This window comes from Bos indicus, chromosome 11, assembly GCF_029378745.1.
Source record: "Bos indicus isolate NIAB-ARS_2022 breed Sahiwal x Tharparkar chromosome 11, NIAB-ARS_B.indTharparkar_mat_pri_1.0, whole genome shotgun sequence".
NCBI lineage: Eukaryota > Metazoa > Chordata > Mammalia > Artiodactyla > Bovidae > Bos > Bos indicus.
In genome coordinates this window covers 96,458,771-96,481,781 of record NC_091770.1, presented here as the reverse complement: position 1 = coordinate 96,481,781, position 23,011 = coordinate 96,458,771, and the positions used below count along the sequence as shown (strand labels likewise).

Here is a 23,011-nt window from a genome sequence, read left to right as displayed (position 1 = left end):
TAATGATGGTAAGGGTGGTGGTGGTGGTGGTGGTGATGGTGGTGATGGTGGTGGTGATGGTGATGATGGTGGTGACTACCAATGATGGTGAGGATGGTGGTGGTGGTGGTGATGATGGTGGTGACTACTAACGATGGTGAGGGTGGTGGTAGTGGTGACGATGGTGGTGACTACTAATGATGGTGAGGATGGTGGTGGTGGTGGTGACGATGGTGGTGACTACTAATGATGGTGAGGATGGTGGTGGTGGTGGTGACGATGGTGGTGACTACTAATGATGGTGAGGATGGTGGTGGTGGTGGTGATGATGGTGGTGACTACTAATGATGGTGAGGATGGTGGTGGTGGTGGTGACGATGGTGGTGACTACTAACGATGGTGAGGGTGGTAGTGGTGGTGACGATGGTGGTGACTACTAATGATGGTGGTGGTGGTGATGGTGATGGTGACGATGGTGGTGACTACTAATGATGGTAAGGATGGTGATGGTGGTGGTGGTGGTGGTGATGGTGATGGTGGTGGTGATGGTGATGATGGTTGTGACTACTAATGATGGTGAGGATGGTGGTGGTGGTGGTGACGATGGTGGTGACTACTAATGATGGTGAGGATGGTGGTGGTGGTGGTGACGATGGTGGTGACTACTAATGATGGTGAGGATGGTGGTGGTGGTGGTGATGATGGTGGTGACTACTAATGATGGTGGTGGTGGTGATGGTGATGGTGACGATGGTGGTGACTACTAACGATGATGAGGGTGGTAGTGGTGGTGACGATGGTGGTGACTACTAACGATGGTGAGGGTGGTAGTGGTGGTGACGATGGTGGTGACTACTAATAATGGTGAGGATGGTGGTGGTGGTGGTGGTGATGGTGGTGGTGATGGTGGCGGTGATGGTGATGATGGTGGTGACTACTAATGATGGTGAGGATGGTGGTGGTGGTGGTGACGATGGTGGTGACTACTAATGATGGTGAGGATGGTGATGGTGGTGGTGGTGATGGTGGCGGTGATGGTGATGATGGTGGTGACTACTAATGATGGTGAGGATGGTGGTGGTGGTGGTGACGATGGTGGTGACTACTAATGATGGTGAGGATGGTGGTGGTGGTGGTGATGATGGTGGTGACTACTAATGATGGTGAGGATGGTGGTGGTGGTGGTGACGATGGTGGTGACTACTAACGATGGTGAGGGTGGTAGTGGTGGTGACGATGGTGGTGACTACTAATGATGGTGGTGGTGGTGATGGTGATGGTGACGATGGTGGTGACTACTAATGATGGTAAGGATGGTGATGGTGGTGGTGGTGGTGGTGGTGATGGTGATGGTGGTGGTGATGGTGATGATGGTTGTGACTACTAATGATGGTGAGGATGGTGGTGGTGGTGGTGACGATGGTGGTGACTACTAATGATGGTGAGGATGGTGGTGGTGGTGGTGACGATGGTGGTGACTACTAATGATGGTGAGGATGGTGGTGGTGGTGGTGATGATGGTGGTGACTACTAATGATGGTGGTGGTGGTGATGGTGATGGTGACGATGGTGGTGACTACTAACGATGATGAGGGTGGTAGTGGTGGTGACGATGGTGGTGACTACTAACGATGGTGAGGGTGGTAGTGGTGGTGACGATGGTGGTGACTACTAATGATGGTGGTGGTGGTGATGGTGATGGTGACGATGGTGGTGACTACTAACGATGATGAGGGTGGTAGTGGTGGTGACGATGGTGGTGACTACTAATGATGGTGGTGGTGGTGATGGTGATGGTGACGATGGTGGTGACTACTAATGATGGTAAGGATGGTGATGGTGGTGGTGGTGGTGGTGATGGTGATGGTGGTGGTGATGGTGATGATGGTTGTGACTACTAATGATGGTGAGGATGGTGGTGGTAGTGGTGGTGGTGGTGGTGGTGGTGGTGGTGGTGATGGTGACGATGGTGGTGACTACTAATGATGGTAAGGATGGTGGTGGTGGTGGTGGTGATGGTGGTGGTGGTGGTGGTGACTACTAATGATGGTGAGGATGGTGGTGGTGGTGGTGATGGTGGTGATGGTGACGATGGTGGTGACTACTAATGATGGTAAGGATGGTGATGGTGGTGGTGGTGATGGTGGTGGTGGTGGTGATGGTGATGGTGACGATGGTGGTGACTACTAATGATGGTAAGGGTGGTGGTGGTGGTGGTGGTGATGGTGGTGATGGTGGTGGTGATGGTGATGATGGTGGTGACTACCAATGATGGTGAGGATGGTGGTGGTGGTGGTGATGATGGTGGTGACTACTAACGATGGTGAGGGTGGTGGTAGTGGTGACGATGGTGGTGACTACTAATGATGGTGAGGATGGTGGTGGTGGTGGTGACGATGGTGGTGACTACTAATGATGGTGAGGATGGTGGTGGTGGTGGTGACGATGGTGGTGACTACTAATGATGGTGAGGATGGTGGTGGTGGTGGTGATGATGGTGGTGACTACTAATGATGGTGAGGATGGTGGTGGTGGTGGTGACGATGGTGGTGACTACTAACGATGGTGAGGGTGGTAGTGGTGGTGACGATGGTGGTGACTACTAATGATGGTGGTGGTGGTGATGGTGATGGTGACGATGGTGGTGACTACTAATGATGGTAAGGATGGTGATGGTGGTGGTGGTGGTGGTGATGGTGATGGTGGTGGTGATGGTGATGATGGTTGTGACTACTAATGATGGTGAGGATGGTGGTGGTGGTGGTGACGATGGTGGTGACTACTAATGATGGTGAGGATGGTGGTGGTGGTGGTGACGATGGTGGTGACTACTAATGATGGTGAGGATGGTGGTGGTGGTGGTGATGATGGTGGTGACTACTAATGATGGTGGTGGTGGTGATGGTGATGGTGACGATGGTGGTGACTACTAACGATGATGAGGGTGGTAGTGGTGGTGACGATGGTGGTGACTACTAACGATGGTGAGGGTGGTAGTGGTGGTGACGATGGTGGTGACTACTAATGATGGTGGTGGTGGTGATGGTGATGGTGACGATGGTGGTGACTACTAACGATGATGAGGGTGGTAGTGGTGGTGACGATGGTGGTGACTACTAATGATGGTGGTGGTGGTGATGGTGATGGTGACGATGGTGGTGACTACTAATGATGGTAAGGATGGTGATGGTGGTGGTGGTGGTGGTGATGGTGATGGTGGTGGTGATGGTGATGATGGTTGTGACTACTAATGATGGTGAGGATGGTGGTGGTAGTGGTGGTGGTGGTGGTGGTGGTGGTGGTGGTGATGGTGACGATGGTGGTGACTACTAATGATGGTAAGGATGGTGGTGGTGGTGGTGGTGATGGTGGTGGTGGTGGTGGTGACTACTAATGATGGTGAGGATGGTGGTGGTGGTGGTGATGGTGGTGATGGTGACGATGGTGGTGACTACTAATGATGGTAAGGATGGTGATGGTGGTGGTGGTGATGGTGGTGGTGGTGGTGATGGTGACGATGGTGGTGACTACTAATGATGGTAAGGGTGGTGGTGGTGGTGGTGGTGATGGTGGTGATGGTGGTGGTGATGGTGATGATGGTGGTGACTACCAATGATGGTGAGGATGGTGGTGGTGGTGGTGATGATGGTGGTGACTACTAACGATGGTGAGGGTGGTGGTAGTGGTGACGATGGTGGTGACTACTAATGATGGTGAGGATGGTGGTGGTGGTGGTGACGATGGTGGTGACTACTAATGATGGTGAGGATGGTGGTGGTGGTGGTGACGATGGTGGTGACTACTAATGATGGTGAGGATGGTGGTGGTGGTGGTGATGATGGTGGTGACTACTAATGATGGTGAGGATGGTGGTGGTGGTGGTGACGATGGTGGTGACTACTAACGATGGTGAGGGTGGTAGTGGTGGTGACGATGGTGGTGACTACTAATGATGGTGGTGGTGGTGATGGTGATGGTGACGATGGTGGTGACTACTAATGATGGTAAGGATGGTGATGGTGGTGGTGGTGGTGGTGATGGTGATGGTGGTGGTGATGGTGATGATGGTTGTGACTACTAATGATGGTGAGGATGGTGGTGGTGGTGGTGACGATGGTGGTGACTACTAATGATGGTGAGGATGGTGGTGGTGGTGGTGACGATGGTGGTGACTACTAATGATGGTGAGGATGGTGGTGGTGGTGGTGATGATGGTGGTGACTACTAATGATGGTGGTGGTGGTGATGGTGATGGTGACGATGGTGGTGACTACTAACGATGATGAGGGTGGTAGTGGTGGTGACGATGGTGGTGACTACTAACGATGGTGAGGGTGGTAGTGGTGGTGACGATGGTGGTGACTACTAATAATGGTGAGGATGGTGGTGGTGGTGGTGGTGATGGTGGTGGTGATGGTGGCGGTGATGGTGATGATGGTGGTGACTACTAATGATGGTGAGGATGGTGGTGGTGGTGGTGACGATGGTGGTGACTACTAATGATGGTGAGGATGGTGATGGTGGTGGTGGTGATGGTGGCGGTGATGGTGATGATGGTGGTGACTACTAATGATGGTGAGGATGGTGGTGGTGGTGGTGACGATGGTGGTGACTACTAATGATGGTGAGGATGGTGGTGGTGGTGGTGATGATGGTGGTGACTACTAATGATGGTGAGGATGGTGGTGGTGGTGGTGACGATGGTGGTGACTACTAACGATGGTGAGGGTGGTAGTGGTGGTGACGATGGTGGTGACTACTAATGATGGTGGTGGTGGTGATGGTGATGGTGACGATGGTGGTGACTACTAATGATGGTAAGGATGGTGATGGTGGTGGTGGTGGTGGTGGTGATGGTGATGGTGGTGGTGATGGTGATGATGGTTGTGACTACTAATGATGGTGAGGATGGTGGTGGTGGTGGTGACGATGGTGGTGACTACTAATGATGGTGAGGATGGTGGTGGTGGTGGTGACGATGGTGGTGACTACTAATGATGGTGAGGATGGTGGTGGTGGTGGTGATGATGGTGGTGACTACTAATGATGGTGGTGGTGGTGATGGTGATGGTGACGATGGTGGTGACTACTAACGATGATGAGGGTGGTAGTGGTGGTGACGATGGTGGTGACTACTAACGATGGTGAGGGTGGTAGTGGTGGTGACGATGGTGGTGACTACTAATGATGGTGGTGGTGGTGATGGTGATGGTGACGATGGTGGTGACTACTAACGATGATGAGGGTGGTAGTGGTGGTGACGATGGTGGTGACTACTAATGATGGTGGTGGTGGTGATGGTGATGGTGACGATGGTGGTGACTACTAATGATGGTAAGGATGGTGATGGTGGTGGTGGTGGTGGTGATGGTGATGGTGGTGGTGATGGTGATGATGGTTGTGACTACTAATGATGGTGAGGATGGTGGTGGTAGTGGTGGTGGTGGTGGTGGTGGTGGTGGTGGTGATGGTGACGATGGTGGTGACTACTAATGATGGTAAGGATGGTGGTGGTGGTGGTGGTGATGGTGGTGGTGGTGGTGGTGGTGACTACTAATGATGGTGAGGATGGTGGTGGTGGTGGTGATGGTGGTGATGGTGACGATGGTGGTGACTACTAATGATGGTAAGGATGGTGATGGTGGTGGTGGTGATGGTGGTGGTGGTGGTGATGGTGATGGTGACGATGGTGGTGACTACTAATGATGGTAAGGGTGGTGGTGGTGGTGGTGGTGATGGTGGTGATGGTGGTGGTGATGGTGATGATGGTGGTGACTACCAATGATGGTGAGGATGGTGGTGGTGGTGGTGATGATGGTGGTGACTACTAACGATGGTGAGGGTGGTGGTAGTGGTGACGATGGTGGTGACTACTAATGATGGTGAGGATGGTGGTGGTGGTGGTGACGATGGTGGTGACTACTAATGATGGTGAGGATGGTGGTGGTGGTGGTGACGATGGTGGTGACTACTAATGATGGTGAGGATGGTGGTGGTGGTGGTGATGATGGTGGTGACTACTAATGATGGTGAGGATGGTGGTGGTGGTGGTGACGATGGTGGTGACTACTAACGATGGTGAGGGTGGTAGTGGTGGTGACGATGGTGGTGACTACTAATGATGGTGGTGGTGGTGATGGTGATGGTGACGATGGTGGTGACTACTAATGATGGTAAGGATGGTGATGGTGGTGGTGGTGGTGGTGATGGTGATGGTGGTGGTGATGGTGATGATGGTTGTGACTACTAATGATGGTGAGGATGGTGGTGGTGGTGGTGACGATGGTGGTGACTACTAATGATGGTGAGGATGGTGGTGGTGGTGGTGACGATGGTGGTGACTACTAATGATGGTGAGGATGGTGGTGGTGGTGGTGATGATGGTGGTGACTACTAATGATGGTGGTGGTGGTGATGGTGATGGTGACGATGGTGGTGACTACTAACGATGATGAGGGTGGTAGTGGTGGTGACGATGGTGGTGACTACTAACGATGGTGAGGGTGGTAGTGGTGGTGACGATGGTGGTGACTACTAATGATGGTGGTGGTGGTGATGGTGATGGTGACGATGGTGGTGACTACTAACGATGATGAGGGTGGTAGTGGTGGTGACGATGGTGGTGACTACTAATGATGGTGGTGGTGGTGATGGTGATGGTGACGATGGTGGTGACTACTAATGATGGTAAGGATGGTGATGGTGGTGGTGGTGGTGGTGATGGTGATGGTGGTGGTGATGGTGATGATGGTTGTGACTACTAATGATGGTGAGGATGGTGGTGGTGGTGGTGACGATGGTGGTGACCACTAACGATGGTGAGGGTGGTGGTGGTGGTGACGATGGTGGTGACTACTAATGATGGTGAGGATGGTGGTGGTGGTGGTGGTGACGATGGTGGTGACTACTAATGATGGTGAGGATGGTGGTGGTGGTGGTGGTGACGATGGTGGTGACTACTAATGATGGTGAGGATGGTGATGGTGGTGGTGATGGTGAGGATGGTGATAGTGGTGATGATAGTAAGGATACTGATGGTGGTAGTGATGATGGTGGTGATGATGGTGGTGATGATGGAAGGACGGTGATGGTGCATCTTCTGAACTTCTGCTGGTGACTGGCAGGACTCAGCATCCCTCGGCTTGTAGACACATCACTCCAATCTCCTCTGGTGATTGGTCCTCCTCTTGGTCTTTACATGCCCTCCTCCTTGTGTCTGTGTATCTTTGTTTTCTTTTCAAGACATAGTCACATAGGATTGAGAGCCCACCCTAACCAGAAAGATCTCATGTGAACTTGATTTTACCTGCAACCACTGTATTTCTAAGGCAGGTCGTCTTCACAGGCTCTGGGTATCAGGACTCCACCCTCTCTTTCAAAGGGACCTCATTCAATCCATCACACACTTCTCAGAGTTTCCATCTAGAATGTCAGGGGCTGGGGTGTATTTTACCTCTGCTGCATCCTCAGTGCCTAGAAGAAACATCTGGCACAAAGTAGGTGCTCAGCAAATATTATTGAGGAAGGAAATAAATCTCAAAGGGCCTTCCCACTCCCGAGATGTGGACACACCGGCGACACCCTTATACATACCCTGTGATAAACACGTGGGCCAAGCATGTCAGCGCCACACCCAGACCAACCACCCCCCAAACACACAGGTCACCCCCTGGCACCCAGGCTGGTGCAACGTAGCAAAGAGCCCCAAGTGACCCCTGCTCAGAAACACACAGAAGTCACCATCCTCGGAGGGACAAGCACACGACAGAGCACACTTGCAAGCTTCACAAAGACCTTCAGAGGCTCGCCGCTCACTGTGACGGGTGCCAGGGGTCATCAGAATGTCAGATGTCGGCTCTGATTTTGTGACCCATCAAGGGCTTGGAGGAACATCCTGGGAGTCCTTGTTTGATCCTACATCCATCGCTGAAGGCTTCAAAACTCTAATTTCATTATAAGGTGTAAATTAATCAAATGCCAGTGGGCCAGGTAGGCAGAGGGGCGATGGGGAGAAACCTGTGAGGAGGGGAAAGGGGGAGGGGTGGGGAGGGGAAGCCTAGGGACTCTGAACAGCCGTCCACCTGGACAAGACACAGAACTAACTGCTCCTGTGGTTACGAATGCTTCCCCAAGGAGGTGCCTGGACTGGATGTCACAGCCACTCTGAACCAGGAGCGCTGATTGATGAGTACCTACTGTGTGCAAGGCCATTGGTCCAGCCATGCATAAGCAAGATCTCATCCAGCCCTCACACAGCCCTGTGAGGGAACATCCCCATTTTACAAATGGGAAGCTGAAGCTCAGAGACCATCTCCATTTTACAGATGGGAAGCTGAGGCTCAGAGAGGAGAAGGGCACCCCAGAGCTGTGCAGCGCTGGACTCCAAGGGTACATTCCTCCCATGCATCCGACAGCCACCGCCAGGTTTGGCACACCCATCACAGGCTGCCGTGATGTGAGGGGCAACCTCCTGGGACAAGTCCTGCAAACCTGTGTTAGACATCCCCCTTTGTGAGGTCAACATCCCCTGAGCCAACATCTAGCCCCAGACCACACACTGTGGGGGTCTTGCTGGTGAAGACAGACAACTCCAGACTGAATCTGAACACTGGCCTTAGTCCCTGACCCTGGTTATGTTTACATGCATCTGAAAGCTCCAAAGACTCTTCTTCCTCTTCTGGTCCTCATCCTATGATGGAGACAAGGTCATTATCCTTGACCCCTGGCCACAGCTGCAGTTCAGAGAAGGTGTGATGGTGGACTGGTCAGGCTCACCAGCTGACAGCTGGGCTCACCAGAACTGATCTTGACTGGGGAGCTTGGGCGGGAAGCTTCTGTTCTCAGGGCGCAGTTTTCTCAAATGCAACTTGGAGCTCGTAAGTCCAAAGAGATGATATTCACCAAACATTTAACCCAGAATCTGGCCATTAGGAAGCATTACTGAGTCACTGCCTGCTATTATTTCTCCACTCGTTATCGTTAGAGGAAAAGTGCCCCGAGTTTTAAGCAAATCAACATCTTGGAAGATACTCCCACCCAGGTTCAGGTTGAAGTGAAGGAGGAACCAGGAAGCTTGTCAGTAATTTGAGGCAAGACTCCAGACATGAGGAGTCTCTGAGCTGACTTGGGGAGTGGGCAGTCTGTGGGGGAGTCATGGCTCTAATACCCTAGCTTCCCGACTCTGTTGCATTAAATAGCAAGATTGCCTGAAATAGACACAATGCAGGCTAGCCTTTCAGGGGAGAGTCCAGTGTTTCTCTCAAAACTTAAAATGCATATGCCTTGAATGAGCAACTCCACTTTTGCAAATGTATCCTACAAAAATGATCAGCTGTGTCCCCAGTAATTCATGTTCAATGCTGTTTATGGAGCACTGTGATAAACCATGTCTGTAGGAGATCAGTTAGATGAAGACTTCTCTGCCATGCAGAACCAGGATGCCAACACCAAAGACCGCCTAAGTGTCTAGGAAGAAAAAGGAAGATGTCTAGTATGTTTTTTCTTTACAGAAAATGAAAAAAAAGGAGGGATTTCCCCGGTAGTCCAGTGGTTAAGAATCCACCTTCCAATGCAGGGGAAGCGAGTTCGATCTGTGGTCGGGAAACTCAGATTCCACTTGCCACAGAGCAGCTAAGCCCATATGCTGCAACTGCTGAGCCTGCACACCACAGCTAGGGAGCCCAGGAGCTCTGCAGGCCACACGCTGGATGAAGATCCAACATGCCGCAACCAAGGCCTGAGGCAGCCAAAGATAAATAAATAAATCAGGGAGTGTGTGTGTGTGCGCGCCCGCGCGCGCACATGCGCATAAGGGAAAGTAAGGAAGCCGGGAGGGACTTTCTGCTTCCAATTCTGCGTGTAAAGAGCTTAGGGAAACAAACAAACCAAAACAAACAAAAAAGAGCTTAGGAATTGCCACTTCATCCAAACAACAAATAAAAAGCTGAACAAACTGAAAAAGCAGCAACTTGGTCACAGGGCACACAGCTGCCCCCACTTCTCAAACTGGAGAGACAGACAGGTGAACACAGAGAATCTTAACTCCCCAGAGCAGAAACCCAAGAGCAGACACCTCTGTGGGTCTTTTAGACACAACAAAGGCACCATCCATGAAAGAAATAGTTGATAAGCTGGATTTCACTAAAGTTTAAAATGTCTGCTCTGGGGAGGGAGGCCTCCCAGGGAGGGGACCTATGTATACCTATGGCAGACCCACGTTGACGTACGGCAGAAACCAACACAATATTGTAATTCTCCTTCAATTAAAAATAAATTTTAAAAAATTTAAAAAATAAAATGTCTGCTCTGAAAGACAATGTCAAGAGAACAAAAAGATAAGCCACAGATTGTGAGAAAATATTTGCAAAAGCGAAGCCTGATAAAAGACTGTTATCCAAAATATACAAAAATCTCTTAAAGTCTAACAATAAGAAAAAGAACAACTAGATTAAAAAATGAGCAAAAGACCTGAGCAGACAATCCACCAAAGACACACAGATGGCAAATAAGGGAGCAAAAGATGTTCTACATCATACAGCACTGGGGACTCACAAATTAAAACGATACCACAGTATACTTACTAGAACAGCCAAAATCTAGAACACGGACAACAAATGCAGCAGGAACTCGCATTCGTTGCTGATGGGAATGCTAATGGTACAGCCGTTTTGGAAGACAGTTGGGCAGTTTCCTACCACAGAAAAGTGAAAGTGAAGTTGCTCAGTCGTGTCCAACTCTTTGCAACCCCATGGACTGTAACCTGCCAGGCTCCTCCATCCATGGGATTTTTGAGGCAAGATTACTGGAGTGGGTTGCCATTTTCTTCTCCAGGGGATCTTCCTGACGTAGGGATCGAACCCAGGTGTCCCACATTGCAGGCAGATTCCTTACCATCTGAGGCACGAGTAGTCTAAACACACTAAACACACTTTTATCCTATTGCCCAGCAATCACATTCCTTGATATTCACTCAAAGGAGTTGAGCATGTATGTCCACACCAAAAGCTGCATGTGGATGTGTACAGCAGCTTTACTCATAATTTCCAACACTTGGAAGCAACCAAGATGCTCTTCATTAAGTGAATGCATAAATAAACTGTGGTACAAACAAAGGAATATTATTCAGCTCTAAAAAGAAATGAGTTTGCTTGCAGCTCAGTGGGCTCTGTCCTGAGGATCATCCCCTCCTGGGATGCATTGCCGTAATGAGGCTAATAAAATGTCTATTTGTTTAAAACAATAATAAATAAATAAAAAGAAAGGAGGTGCCAAGCCATGAAAAGACATGGAAGAACCTTAAATGCATATGATTAAGTGGAAGAAGTCAATCACACCTGAAAATACTATATGCATACGATTCCAACTATATGGCATCCTAGAAAAGGCAAAACTACGGAGACAGTAAGAGAGTCTGTGATTGCCAGGGGTTAGGGAAGATGGCAGGATGAAGAGGCAGAGCACAGAGTTTTCAGGAAAGTGAAACCATTCTGTGTGATATTATTCAGTGCAGTGTAGAGACATGCCATTACACACGCATCCAAACCCACGGAGGGCACACCACCAAGAGTGAGCCCTAACATAAACTATGACCTTTGGGTGATAAGGATGTATCATCAATTGCAACTAAAGTACACCATGGTTCAGGATGTAGGTCATGGGGGCCGTTGTGGGCGTGTTGGGGAGAGGGAGTATATGGGAACTCTCCATACATTCCAATTTTACTGTAGAAACTGGTCTAAAAAATTAAATCCAGGGCTTCCTCAGTGACCCATTGGTAAAGAATCTGCCTGCCAATGCAGGAGACACAGGTTCGATCCCTGGGCTGGGAAGATCCCACATGCCGTGGATCAACTAAGCCCGTGCACCACAACTATTGAGCCTGTGCCCTAGAGCCCAGGAGCTGCAACTGCTGAGCCCACGCACCCTAGAGCCCTTGCTCTAAAACAAGAGAAGCCACCGCAATGAGAAGCCTGCACATCGCAACTAGAGAGGAGCCCCTGCTTGCCACAACTAAAGAAAAGCCCGCACAGCAGCAAAAACCCAACACAGCCAAAAATAAATAAAACTTAAAATTTTTAAAAATTAAATCCATTAGTTGTTTTAAAGACCACGAGGAAGAAGGAAGGAAGGGGGAAAGGGGAGAGGGAAGGAGAGAGAAGGATGGAGGGAGAGGAGATGTTGCCTGGTTTCACAGTTCCAGTGAGAGGACCTAGCTTCTCAGGGGTGACACTGCATCTGGACGGACCTCTTCGCTGGGGAAGGCCAGACCCCTGGCCGTGGTTCAGAGGGAGAAAGTTTAGACAAAGAGAAATTTGAGGGACCCAGCACAAGCGAGTGGGAGCCTGAGCATTTGGGTGGAGAAACTCATAAAACTTTATTGACAGACTCTAAACAAGATCTAAAGAAATGAAGACGGAGATTTGGCTCATGGATTCAAAGATTCAATATTTTAGAGATATCAGTTCTCCTGATGTGAGCCAAATCCAAATCCCAAGAGAAATTTTTTGTGACAGGTGACAAGCTGATACTAAAACTTATGGAGAAATATAAAGGGCCGAGAATGGTCAGAATATTGCTGAAACAGAACAAGGTGAGAGAACTTGCTCTATAAGCGCCCAAGATCAACCCCAAAGCCCTGAGAGTTAAGCCAGTATGCCACCAGCACCAAGGCAGACATTCAGTTTAGCAGCAGAAACTATACACATCGGTGGGCACTTGATGGGTAATGGGGATGACACTGCAGATCACTGGGGGAAAGACAAACTTCCCAATAAATGATGCTGGAACAACTAGACCCCCTACCTCACACCATACACAAAAGCAGTCACTAAAAAGGAAAAAAAAAATTGCTTTATTCATTAAAATTAAGCATTGTAATGCTGTTCATTAAAACACTACAAATCAGTAAGAAAAAGACAAACAAAAAATGGAAAACAGCTTCAATAGGCGCTTTGCAGAAGAGAGAACTCAAATTAATCAGTAAACACCAGAAAAAATGGTGCAACCTCATTAGTAAGCATGGAAATTTGCATTAAAATCACAACGACATATCATCTTCAAACCAGCAGATTGGGAATAAATTTGAAATACCAGAAGTGGGCAAGGACTTTGAAGTGTAAATTGGTATGACCAAAACAATTTGGTCTTGCCCAGTAAAGTTCACGAGAAGCACATACTCAAGTTCAAGAGAAGCACATACCTACAGACTTCCTTGGTGGTCCAATGGCTAAGACGTTGAGCTCCCAGTGCAGGGGGCCTGGGTTCGATCCCTGGTCAAGGAACTGGATCCCACATGCCGAAACTAAGAGTTTCAGTGCCGCAGCTAAAGATCCAACATGCCTCAACTGAGACCCTGTGCAGCCCCCAAAATTAAAAAATAAATAATTTTTAAAGTATAGAAGCATATACCCAGTGCCAGCAGGTCCCCTCTGGAGAAACCCCCACATGTGTGAGCCAGAGGGAGTAGTGCCTCGCTTTTCCCAGGGGGCCTTCGTGAGCTTCTTGGGCTTCTACTTCCCCAGGTCAGGCTGGGCAAAGTTCCTCCTGAGCCAGTGCTTGGGGAAGCAGTTGCTTTTTCACCACCCACGGTTTTTCCTTCTGTAAATGGCTTCCCAAAGGCTCCCCAAATCCCTACCTTCCCCCACACATTGGGGCAACCCGACCCCGCTACTCTATTTGGCAGATGTTACCTCCCCTCTCCCACCTCTTCAGAGAAGGCCTGAACTTCAGCCCCAACCCAGAGGCAACTTTCTTCCCTCTTGGACCTGTGCCTCCCCCTCTATAAAATGGGGCAACGACAGCTCGTGTCCCATAGGGCGTCTAGGGGACTCAGCCGGGCTGGGGCAGTCACTCCCTGACCTCAGGTGGTACCCTCCTTTCTGTCTTACCTGGACCTCCACATCCCCCATGTGTCCAACTCTTTGCAACCCCATGGACTATACAGTCCATGGAATTCTCCATGCCAGAATACTGGAGTGAGTACCCTTTCCCTTCTCCAGGGGATCTTCCGAACCCAGGGATTGAACTCAGGTCTCCCACGTTGGAGGTGGATTCTTTACCAGCTGAGCCACCAGGGAAGCCCAAGAATACTGGAGTGGGTAGCCTATCCCTTCTCCAGCGCATCTTCCCAACGAATCGAACCAGGGTCTCCTGCACTGCAGGCAGATTCTTCACCAACTGAGCTATCAGAGAAACCCTTCCATACCTCCCAGGGTCCCCCATCCCATCTGTGCCTTCCTCCTGGCTGAGCACATGTCATCTTCGCAGAAGCCCTTTCCCACCTCCAGCCCGTGAACATCTCTCCCTTCCCAAACTTTCGGTTCACCCACACATCAACCCATATTTCCCAAGACTTCCCCATCAGGAGGCATCATTTTTGGTGCTGGGGGAACTGTGGGGAACTTGGCAACCCCAGCCCCTGGTGGGGAGATTGTGCAGGCAGGCGGGTGGAAGACAAAAGCAGGGAGATCACCCTGTAACCATCTCCCCCTCAGTAACCAGCATGGTGCTTGGCACACAGTAGGTGCTCAATCAAGAGTGGGTGACCATCAAAATGAACAATTGCGATGCATTGAGACTGCCCATACTCAAAAATCTAGGCTGCCATGCATGTGTTTTGGTAGACACACAAATCTAAGCACACACACGTGTGCCTGTGAGCGTGGACACTTTAAGCCCACCTGCACACACAGACAGTCCCAAAGCATGCACCCAGCCCAGCCAGCATCCTCACACACGTGAATGCTGCCTCCTGCACAAAGCTCATTTATTTTGATTTATGAATATTACAAAAATAAACCTGAGTGTCTTCTTGGGGATTCTGTGATCCTGACATGGGTCCCCACGATATTGCTTTTCGCTCCTGGTTACCTGAAATTAGCAGAGTAATTCGGAATCTGCATCTTTATTTAAAAGAAAAAACTGTAGATGCAGAATTATAAAAATTTAATATGCTCCCAGGAAAATGAAAAATGAGAGGTTGTGATCTCGTCTAACACTTTCAAATGTGTTTATTAATTCATGTTTTAAATCATAAGTTTCATTCGGTGAGAGCCATGCACAGCAATAAGCCCGTTTTAAAATATTAATGAATAAACAATATTTCTCTATTGAAATATAACATGCTTCTTTGAACAATGGACCACCAGTAATAAATCAAAACCAGGAGAAAATTGCATTTCATATTTAATACAAGTTGAACTCTGCCTTTTTATAAATGATATCTTTTTTGTTTAATTGGCGTCAGTTCAGATCTAGCAGATTGCTAATAAAATTCTGGATTTCCATATTTAATGATGCGTACACTTTCTGCTGAAATTTTACCAGGAAAAAAGAATCAGCCTTTTATTATCTCCTGCGATGGTGGTGAGAGGTGAGGCCAAGGTCTGAGTCCAGTCTTGAGGGCTGGGAGTGAGCGGGCCAGAGTAGGTGGATTGAAGAGGCCAAATCTCCCCCAGGATTCTCACTAAGCAGGTGACATCCCCTGGCCATCTCTCTGCTGACCGGAACTGATCATTCTAGCCAGGGGAGGCAGAGATGACCAGACATTCCCGTATCACCTGGAGCACCATGTAACCATAACAGCAATGAGAAGGGAACCCACCCCATCCCACGGGCCAGGCACCGTGAGTGCAACTCATTCATCGTTAAGACATCCCTACCAGGAAGGTGGGAACACATTCTCCCCATTTCACAGAGGAGGAAACTGAGGTCACACAGAGAGCATGGAGACACACCCAAGGTCACACAAAGCTAGAAAGTGGCCGAACTCGGCCTGACTCTTCACACCATCTCATGCTGATTGGAAAGTGATGAGCCTGCCTGGTGGCAGAAGAACTGGGTTTTGTTAATAGCGAGTGAAGGGGGACACAAGCTGGAATTTGGGTGCAAATGATCAGCACAAGGCAAGCTGTGGGCTAACAGACAGTAAGAGCAGCCAGCCTCAGCCCCTGCAACACGCAGGACCCTGCACTGGTACCAACTTGCTTGACCCTCCCCACGATGCTGGGAGGCAAGTGCTTGACAGCAAAGGAAACAGGCACAGAGAGGTTATAGAACTTGCACAAGGACACACAGCAGATGCGAAGCAGGGCCGGGATCCCCCCACGGGGGTCTCACCCGGAGCCCCCATTCATGAGCGCTAAGTCACGGTGCTTTCCTCTCCACAGGGCCACACAGAACCCTGGGCGTCTGTTGTCATCTCTGTGGTGAGGCCAGTACCTGCTTGGCTGGGTGGTGACTCCTGGCAACGCACTTAATGGGGCCCAGCTGGAAGGAGGCTCTGTGAACACCGGCTGAGCCTGGAACAGCTGAGTGACCAAGACCGCGGGGAGGTGGGCTCATTGTGCACGGGGCGGGGCCCCCAGGCCCAGCGGGGACATGTTATTCCTCGGCCTGAAGCGCCTGTGGACGTGGCCACCTCCTGAGGGGCTCCCTGGGGTCCCAGGCGCCTGGGGAGAAGAGCCGATGGCTCTGTGTTGAGGGGAAAGGCCAGTACCCATCCCCGTCTCTCTCTGTTCCCACCTCTGAGCCTGTCCAGCATGACAAGAAAGAGACACCATGAGACAACCAGACACAAACAGTGGAAAACGTGGGTTTTCGCACAGTCTCATAAAGAGCCCGCCTGTCAATGCAGGAGATATAAGAGATAAACGTTCGATACCTGGGTTGGCAAGATCCCCTGGAGGAGGGCATGGCAACCCATCCAGTTTTCTTGCCTGTAGAGTCCCATGGACAGAGGAGCCTGGAGGGCTACAGCCCATGGGGTCACATAGGGTTGGACACGACTGAGCAACTTAGCACACACATATCCCATCAGACTCATATATCATCTCTGTGTGTATCTGGCCAAGTAGCTTCAGTTTTCCCATCTGTAAAATGGAGCAAATGCTAGAACCTTCCTCCCAAGGCCACTGTATTTGGAGAGAGCTGGGACAGAGGAACAAGCATCCACGTTGGCACCCATGACCTTTCTGCTCACCGTGCCCCCCACCCCGGCCTGTGCCCAGGCCCTTCTCCTTGCCTGGTTCACCCCCTCTGGCCTCTACTCCCCACCTCCTCCCACCCCTGGCTCATTCCTTGTCTTCCTGAACCTCCTCCTATAGGTTTCTGGTTGGATGTCCTGGAAGGGTAATAAAGTGGTACCCGAGGGAAAAAGAAGGGCCTGGCTCCGTGGGAGGGCACGGTTGCCTGGGCCCAGCCTCAAAGGACAGGCGTTCACCAGGGAGACGGGTACAGAAGCACAGGTCCGAGAAGAGAGAGTGAGGAGGCTCAGGGAGGTTCAGTCCCTCACCCGAGGTCACACAGCCAGGAGGAGGCAAAGCCAAGATTCAAGCCTGCACCTGGGGGACTTCCCTGGCGGCCCAGGGGTTAAGAGTCTGCCTGCCAATGCAGGGAACACGGGTTCCATCCCTGGTCAGGGAAGATCCCACAGGCCGTGGGCCAGCTAAGCCCGTGCACCACAACGACTGAGCCTACCACAGCTACTGAGTCCATGTGACGCAACTACTGAGCCCACACACCCTAGAGCCTGTGCTCTGCAAACAGAGAAGCCTCTGCAATGAGAAGCCCCTGCAATGAAGGGTAGCCGCCACTCACAAGCAGAGAAAGCCTGTGCGCAGCAAGGACGGCCCAGTGCAGTCAAAAATAACTAAATAAAATGGTCCATCTTTAAACAAACAACAAAAACCAAATCCGTGCCTGGGGGTGGGATCTGCTCCCACACAGAGGAGGGGCCATGTGGGCAGTGGGCAGAGGGCCCAGGAGCCAGGGCTAAGCTGCACACGGCCTGAACAGGCCGCCACGGGGCACAGGTCCTTGTGTGCGGCATTACGACACACACCACGACAGCTACCGTCCCCGCTCTGTTTTCCTCCTTTAGCCCCCAGGCCCGCCCAAGCAGAGGGTCTTCCTTGTCCCCTCGGCCCGCACTGTCTGTGACACACCTCCCGTCCGCCCCACAGGACGCTGTCCTCAGGGGGGCCCAGGCGACGAGACAGAGTTAGGAGGGCTGTAAGCTCTAAGGAATTTGGGGTGGGGAATGGTTCCTCTGGTCACGTCGCCCAGCAAGGGACCTTCCTTTTCTCCCCTGCTAGCTCATAGGGGCCTCTCTCTGTCCCACTCCAAGTGGTGGCTCACAATGTCACAGGGGGCCTCTGCGGGGCATTCGCCAGCTCTGTGGGAAAACTTGGACAGGTGATATCACCGCTTTGAGCTTCAAAGCGCCATCTGAAGATGGGCGGCTAGCACCCACAGCATGGGACTCCATGGGAGATGCTAAGTAATATACAGAGTTTACTTGGCGGAGATGCTGGTGAACTGGAGCTGTCAGCCCAGGCGGGGAAGGTCCCTTTCCCTCAGCACCAACGTGTATCTTACACCCCAAACACCTCCCCATCTGGGAGACTTAGCCCCTTGCCACCTCCTCTACTCAGTAAGGTGCTGGAGGGAGCTCTCTAACCCCGTCCTGCCCTCCCTGGCTTCTGGCCGGGACTGGCACCAGACCAATGCCCAGTCAGCACTGCAGAGAAGTTCTAACCCAGCTGGCAAGCCCACCTGGTCCGCTGTCCTTAGAGGCTTCCACGCCACCCGCGCACCTCCTGTCCAGCGGAGCTCCTCAGACACGAGCTCCAGAAATTCCCGAAAGTGTAATGGAGCAGGATCCTGCGGGGTCTTCCTGGGACAGACCCCCTCCCTGTAGCCTCTGCTGTAGCTCCTCTCCAAAGGCCCTGGCCTGAGGCACACTTCCTGAACTGTTTTGCAGACGCTAAAACCACCACCAAATGGAAGAAATTAACTACCTGATGATCACCAGCATGTAGCCTATAGCCCTCAGACCTACTGGCGCCTGAGGATTGATAACGTTAACCCCTGTGACAACGCCCTGTTACCATCAGCCAGAGGATTGTGTGGGAGTTGATCTCTCACCCTGGGACGCCCCTCCCTCACCTGGCCTTTAAAAATGCTTTGCTGAAACCCATCAGGGAGTTCAGGCTTTTTAAGTACTTGCTGTCCTGAGCTTCTTGCTTGGCGCCCTGCAATAAACGCTGTCCTTTCCTTTCCCCACAACCCGGAGTCAGTCGATTGGCTTTACTGTGTGTCGGCAAGTGGACGCAAGTACACAGTGTCAGTAACAAAAGCACGCGTCGTGTCATAGAAGCCCCCACGTACCCTTGTGCATCTGGCTGGATGCATGGACAGGCCCCCTAATCTGCAATGGGGTGTTTCCGGTGGTTTCCTGCTGCTGTGTTCTTTGAACTTGTGAGTGGGTTGTGGGGTCCTCACTTCTCCTGTCTTGGGGTTCAGACACCTACCAGTCTCTCCAGCACCCTGTCTGCTTTCTGAACAAGGGCTAGGTCCAGGATCTTGGCCCCTTGAGGGTAGGGGCCTGATTTCACTGTGCTCTGGATTGAGAGCCTAACCCATTTCTTACCCCAGAAAAAGTACCTAGTGAAATCTATCAGATCAATACATTTCACCCACTCTGGAGGGAGACCTAAGAGCCTTGGAGCCCAAGCCTTGCCCCCGTTTCCTTATCTATGAAGCCAGGGTGCTTCTGGCCTCCGCTAGAGGGGTACTGAAGAGCAGAGAGGGAGTTATGTACAAGTGCCTCCGAAACTAGCTTCTGGGAAAGCAACTGCTGTTTTCATTGAGGCCTCCCCAGAATACAGACTCATATCCTTCCCTCCTTAAGTGTTGGCAGTCATCATGTGAATCTCCAACACCGCTATGTGCTTTTCTCACTAGGCTGGCCCGAGAGGAGACCTGGGGTGGTTCTCAGGAAATGTGTGTTTCTAGACTCTGAAGAAGATGTATTTGTGTGTGCGTGTGTGTCTGGTTTCCACAGGATATTTTTGCAAAACCACACAGCATAGCGATGGTTTTATGTACAAAGATAAGAAAGGCTGACCCATAAGCTAATTGAATCATGCAAATAACTGCTTAGCCAGGGGAGAGATTCCTACAGGCAGGCGAGAGCCTGCTCAAGGGAGGACAGCTTTGAGGGCAATCTATTTTATAAAGTTTACTCTCACAGTGTAACTGCCTCAAGATTAATGCGAACGGTGGCCCTAGCCCTTGTTTTGCCTGGCTTGACCAACTGAAATAGTAAAACAGTTGTATTTATCAGAGACAATTTGCTGCAACTGATTAACATTAATCTGATTTCCTGTAAGTCGATTTCCTCAAGATATAGTAAACAGGCCAATTACCTGCTATCGACTTCTTTTACTACAAAGCTTTAGATATTATAGACAGATGGACATGTAAATACATGGAGTTTCTGACAATGTGAACAAAACAATGTTTAATCCGGCTAAAGGATTTCTAGTTGGTCTTATATCTTATCAGTTTAGTTTTCAAAGGTATGCTAAGACAGGTTGTGGTTTTTTTTCTGAAGCTCACTCTTTTTGGACAAACTTTCGTCTGTTCTAAACTGGTATCTCACCGAAGTTATGAAAGCAAAGAAGTGAATGTGACAAGACTGATTATTTATTTTAAGATTACCAAACAAGGGACTTCCCTGGTGATCTAGTGATTAAGAATTCACCTTGCAATGTAGGGGACGCAGGTTTGATTCCCAGTCAGGGAACTAAGTGGAGAAGGAAATGGCAACCCACTCCAGTATTCCTGCCTGGAGAATCTCGTGGACAGAGGAGCCTTGGTGAGCTGCCGTTCATGGGGTCACACAGAGTTGGACATGACTGAAGCAACTTAGCATGCATGCATGCATTGGAGAAGGAAATGGCAACCCACTCCAGTATTCTTGCATGGGGAATCCCAGGGACAGAGGAGCCTGGTGGGCTGCCATCTATGCGGTTGCACAGAGTTGGACATGACTGAAGTGACTTAGCAGCAGCAGCAGGGAACTAAGCTCCTACACACCATGGAGCAACTGAGCTAATGCATCACAATTTGAGAGTCCTTGTGCAACAAAAAAAAGAAAGAAAGAAAGATACAATGTGCCCCAAGACCCCATGAAGCCAAATAAATAAAAATAAATATTAAAAACAATTACCGAACAGGTCTTTGCATCCAGCAGGTGCCAGATGCATCATTAGGTCAGGAGAGAGTGAGCTACAAGAATACACACAGACCTGGGTTCCAAGCATGGCCCTTGTTGGCCTAGGCCTTTGACTTGGCGGCATCTGCTTAACTTTTATGAACTACAGTTTCTTCATCTGTGAAATGGGGATGGTATTTTCCTCGTGGTATTCTTAGAGCATAAGTGTCAAGTGAGGACACCTCACAGTGGTCTGGCAGCCGACCTAGAGCCTGCAGAGTGTGGTCAGCCTCTCCAGCCCCATCTGGATTCACCTCGAGTCCCTCTCTCTGACAGGTCACGCATTTACATGCTCAGGCCGGCTTCTAGGTGGGTTTTCTCCTCTGCCTGCACAGACTGACTCACGTGGAGGGGTAAGAAACTTGCATCAACATTTAATCATGAAAGCAAAAAGTTTATTCATGTTTGAAACTACATATAACTACCACGAGGAAGACTTTTTCAATCCAGGGCGTAATCCAGTTAGAAAGGAACACGAAACGTTTTTAATACATTAGAATCACCGCCACAAATTATTTTCATGACTCAATCAGTTTCAGAATCGCATACAATACAAAAAGAGAGAAAGGAGAGGGGGCCCTATTACACAGGGTGAAATATACAGTACTGAATACTGAAATCTGAATGCATCACAATTAGTCATCGCTTTTTTTTTTCTTTTTCTTTTTTGAATGGATTAGTAACAAGATGAAGAACATTCAAAATGCTTCTCAGTATTTACAACAGTTTTACTGATCCTGTGTTAATTTAAGACCCAATGTTTCCACTCTCAGTTTTTTAAAAGTTGCGAATGCAACCCTGATTTTTCTTTTAAAAGATTACAATGTACATTACATTTTATGAAGAGAAACAAAGAGTTAATTACAAGATGCAAAAAGATAAGAAAGAGACAAACTACAGCGTGAGTATTGTTCAGAGGTAGTAAGTGAGCACTCTAAGCTACAGAACATGTTGAAATTCTATTGGTTTGTATGAGTTCGCATGAGGTAATAAAGCTGTGTTTTGATTGGTGAGATGTATAAATACTCTTTTGCTACACTATATACAACACTCCAGAGAGCAGGGCCTTTGTGTGGATGCCCAGAGGACGTAGCAAACCTTGACAAGTCTGTGCAGCACCCAGCGCACACCGTAACCCCCCAGACGGATCTCGTGGTCACCTGTATCAGCAGCAAGGATCTTCATCTCTCAAAACAATCTGGATCCATAATGTCATTACCGAGCAGACTCTGGGCACTGGTGCTTTCAGAGAGAGAAAAGATGCTACCGGTCTCTGATCTAATTATAACATAAGAAATCGAAACACAAGTGTGACGAGGAAGATTCTTAAACACAACCATCATTAACAGTTAGCCAAACAGCTCCTTTATTCCAACTCCATTAGTGATATGAAAGAAGGACAATCCAAGTCTGCGATGGAAATATGCAAGAAGTTCAATTTAGGTGAGGTGAGTCTTTGTATCTGCTTTAACGATTGAGGTTTAGCATATATGGTACTTTTTTACCCTTAAGGCCAAGTAATTGGCAAGTGAGAAACCATTCATGTAAAATATTGATAATAAATTATGATAAAATAGCTACAGGACTGTCAACAATGTTAAACCTTGGCCTAATTGGATAAAGTGCTTTTTTAACATTGTGTGTTTTTTAAGTATAAATACAAATGATTATGATTCCTTAAAAAACAGATTTACCAAGTTCTCTAATAAGACAAGGTTTTACAGTAAAGCTGTAGATGGTGGGCTACAAAAAGCGCTTTCCTTTTCCTCCTATTGCTCTGAATGCACGGATCAAGGCATGTCAGCTCAGGGAAAAGTGTTGCCGGAGATTAGTTAGAGGTATCGGAGTGCACACTTCCTGGGCCTTCGGTAGGAGAAGTCACAGAAGATGGAGTTGTTGCGTCCTGCCAGCCTCCATTAGCCTGAAAGGGAAGCACAGTTCATCGGTGCACGTCTCCATATTAATTCTACTCCC

General features: G+C 49.5%; 1 protein-coding gene across 6 annotated transcripts in view; it reads right to left on the bottom strand.

Annotated features, from left to right (window-relative positions):
* Nucleotides 1-21,410: 21,410 nt before the first annotated feature.
* PBX3 (PBX homeobox 3) overlaps nt 21,411-23,011 on the bottom strand; it is a 226,307-nt gene continuing 224,706 nt past the window's right edge. For all 6 annotated transcript variants that reach the window (XM_070799240.1, XM_070799244.1, XM_070799241.1 and 3 more), the window contains one exon: nt 21,411-22,958. In XM_070799240.1, coding sequence (XP_070655341.1) covers nt 22,866-22,958 — 93 coding nt within the window. In that variant the 3' untranslated portion in view covers nt 21,411-22,865. The remainder of the gene's footprint in view (nt 22,959-23,011) is intronic.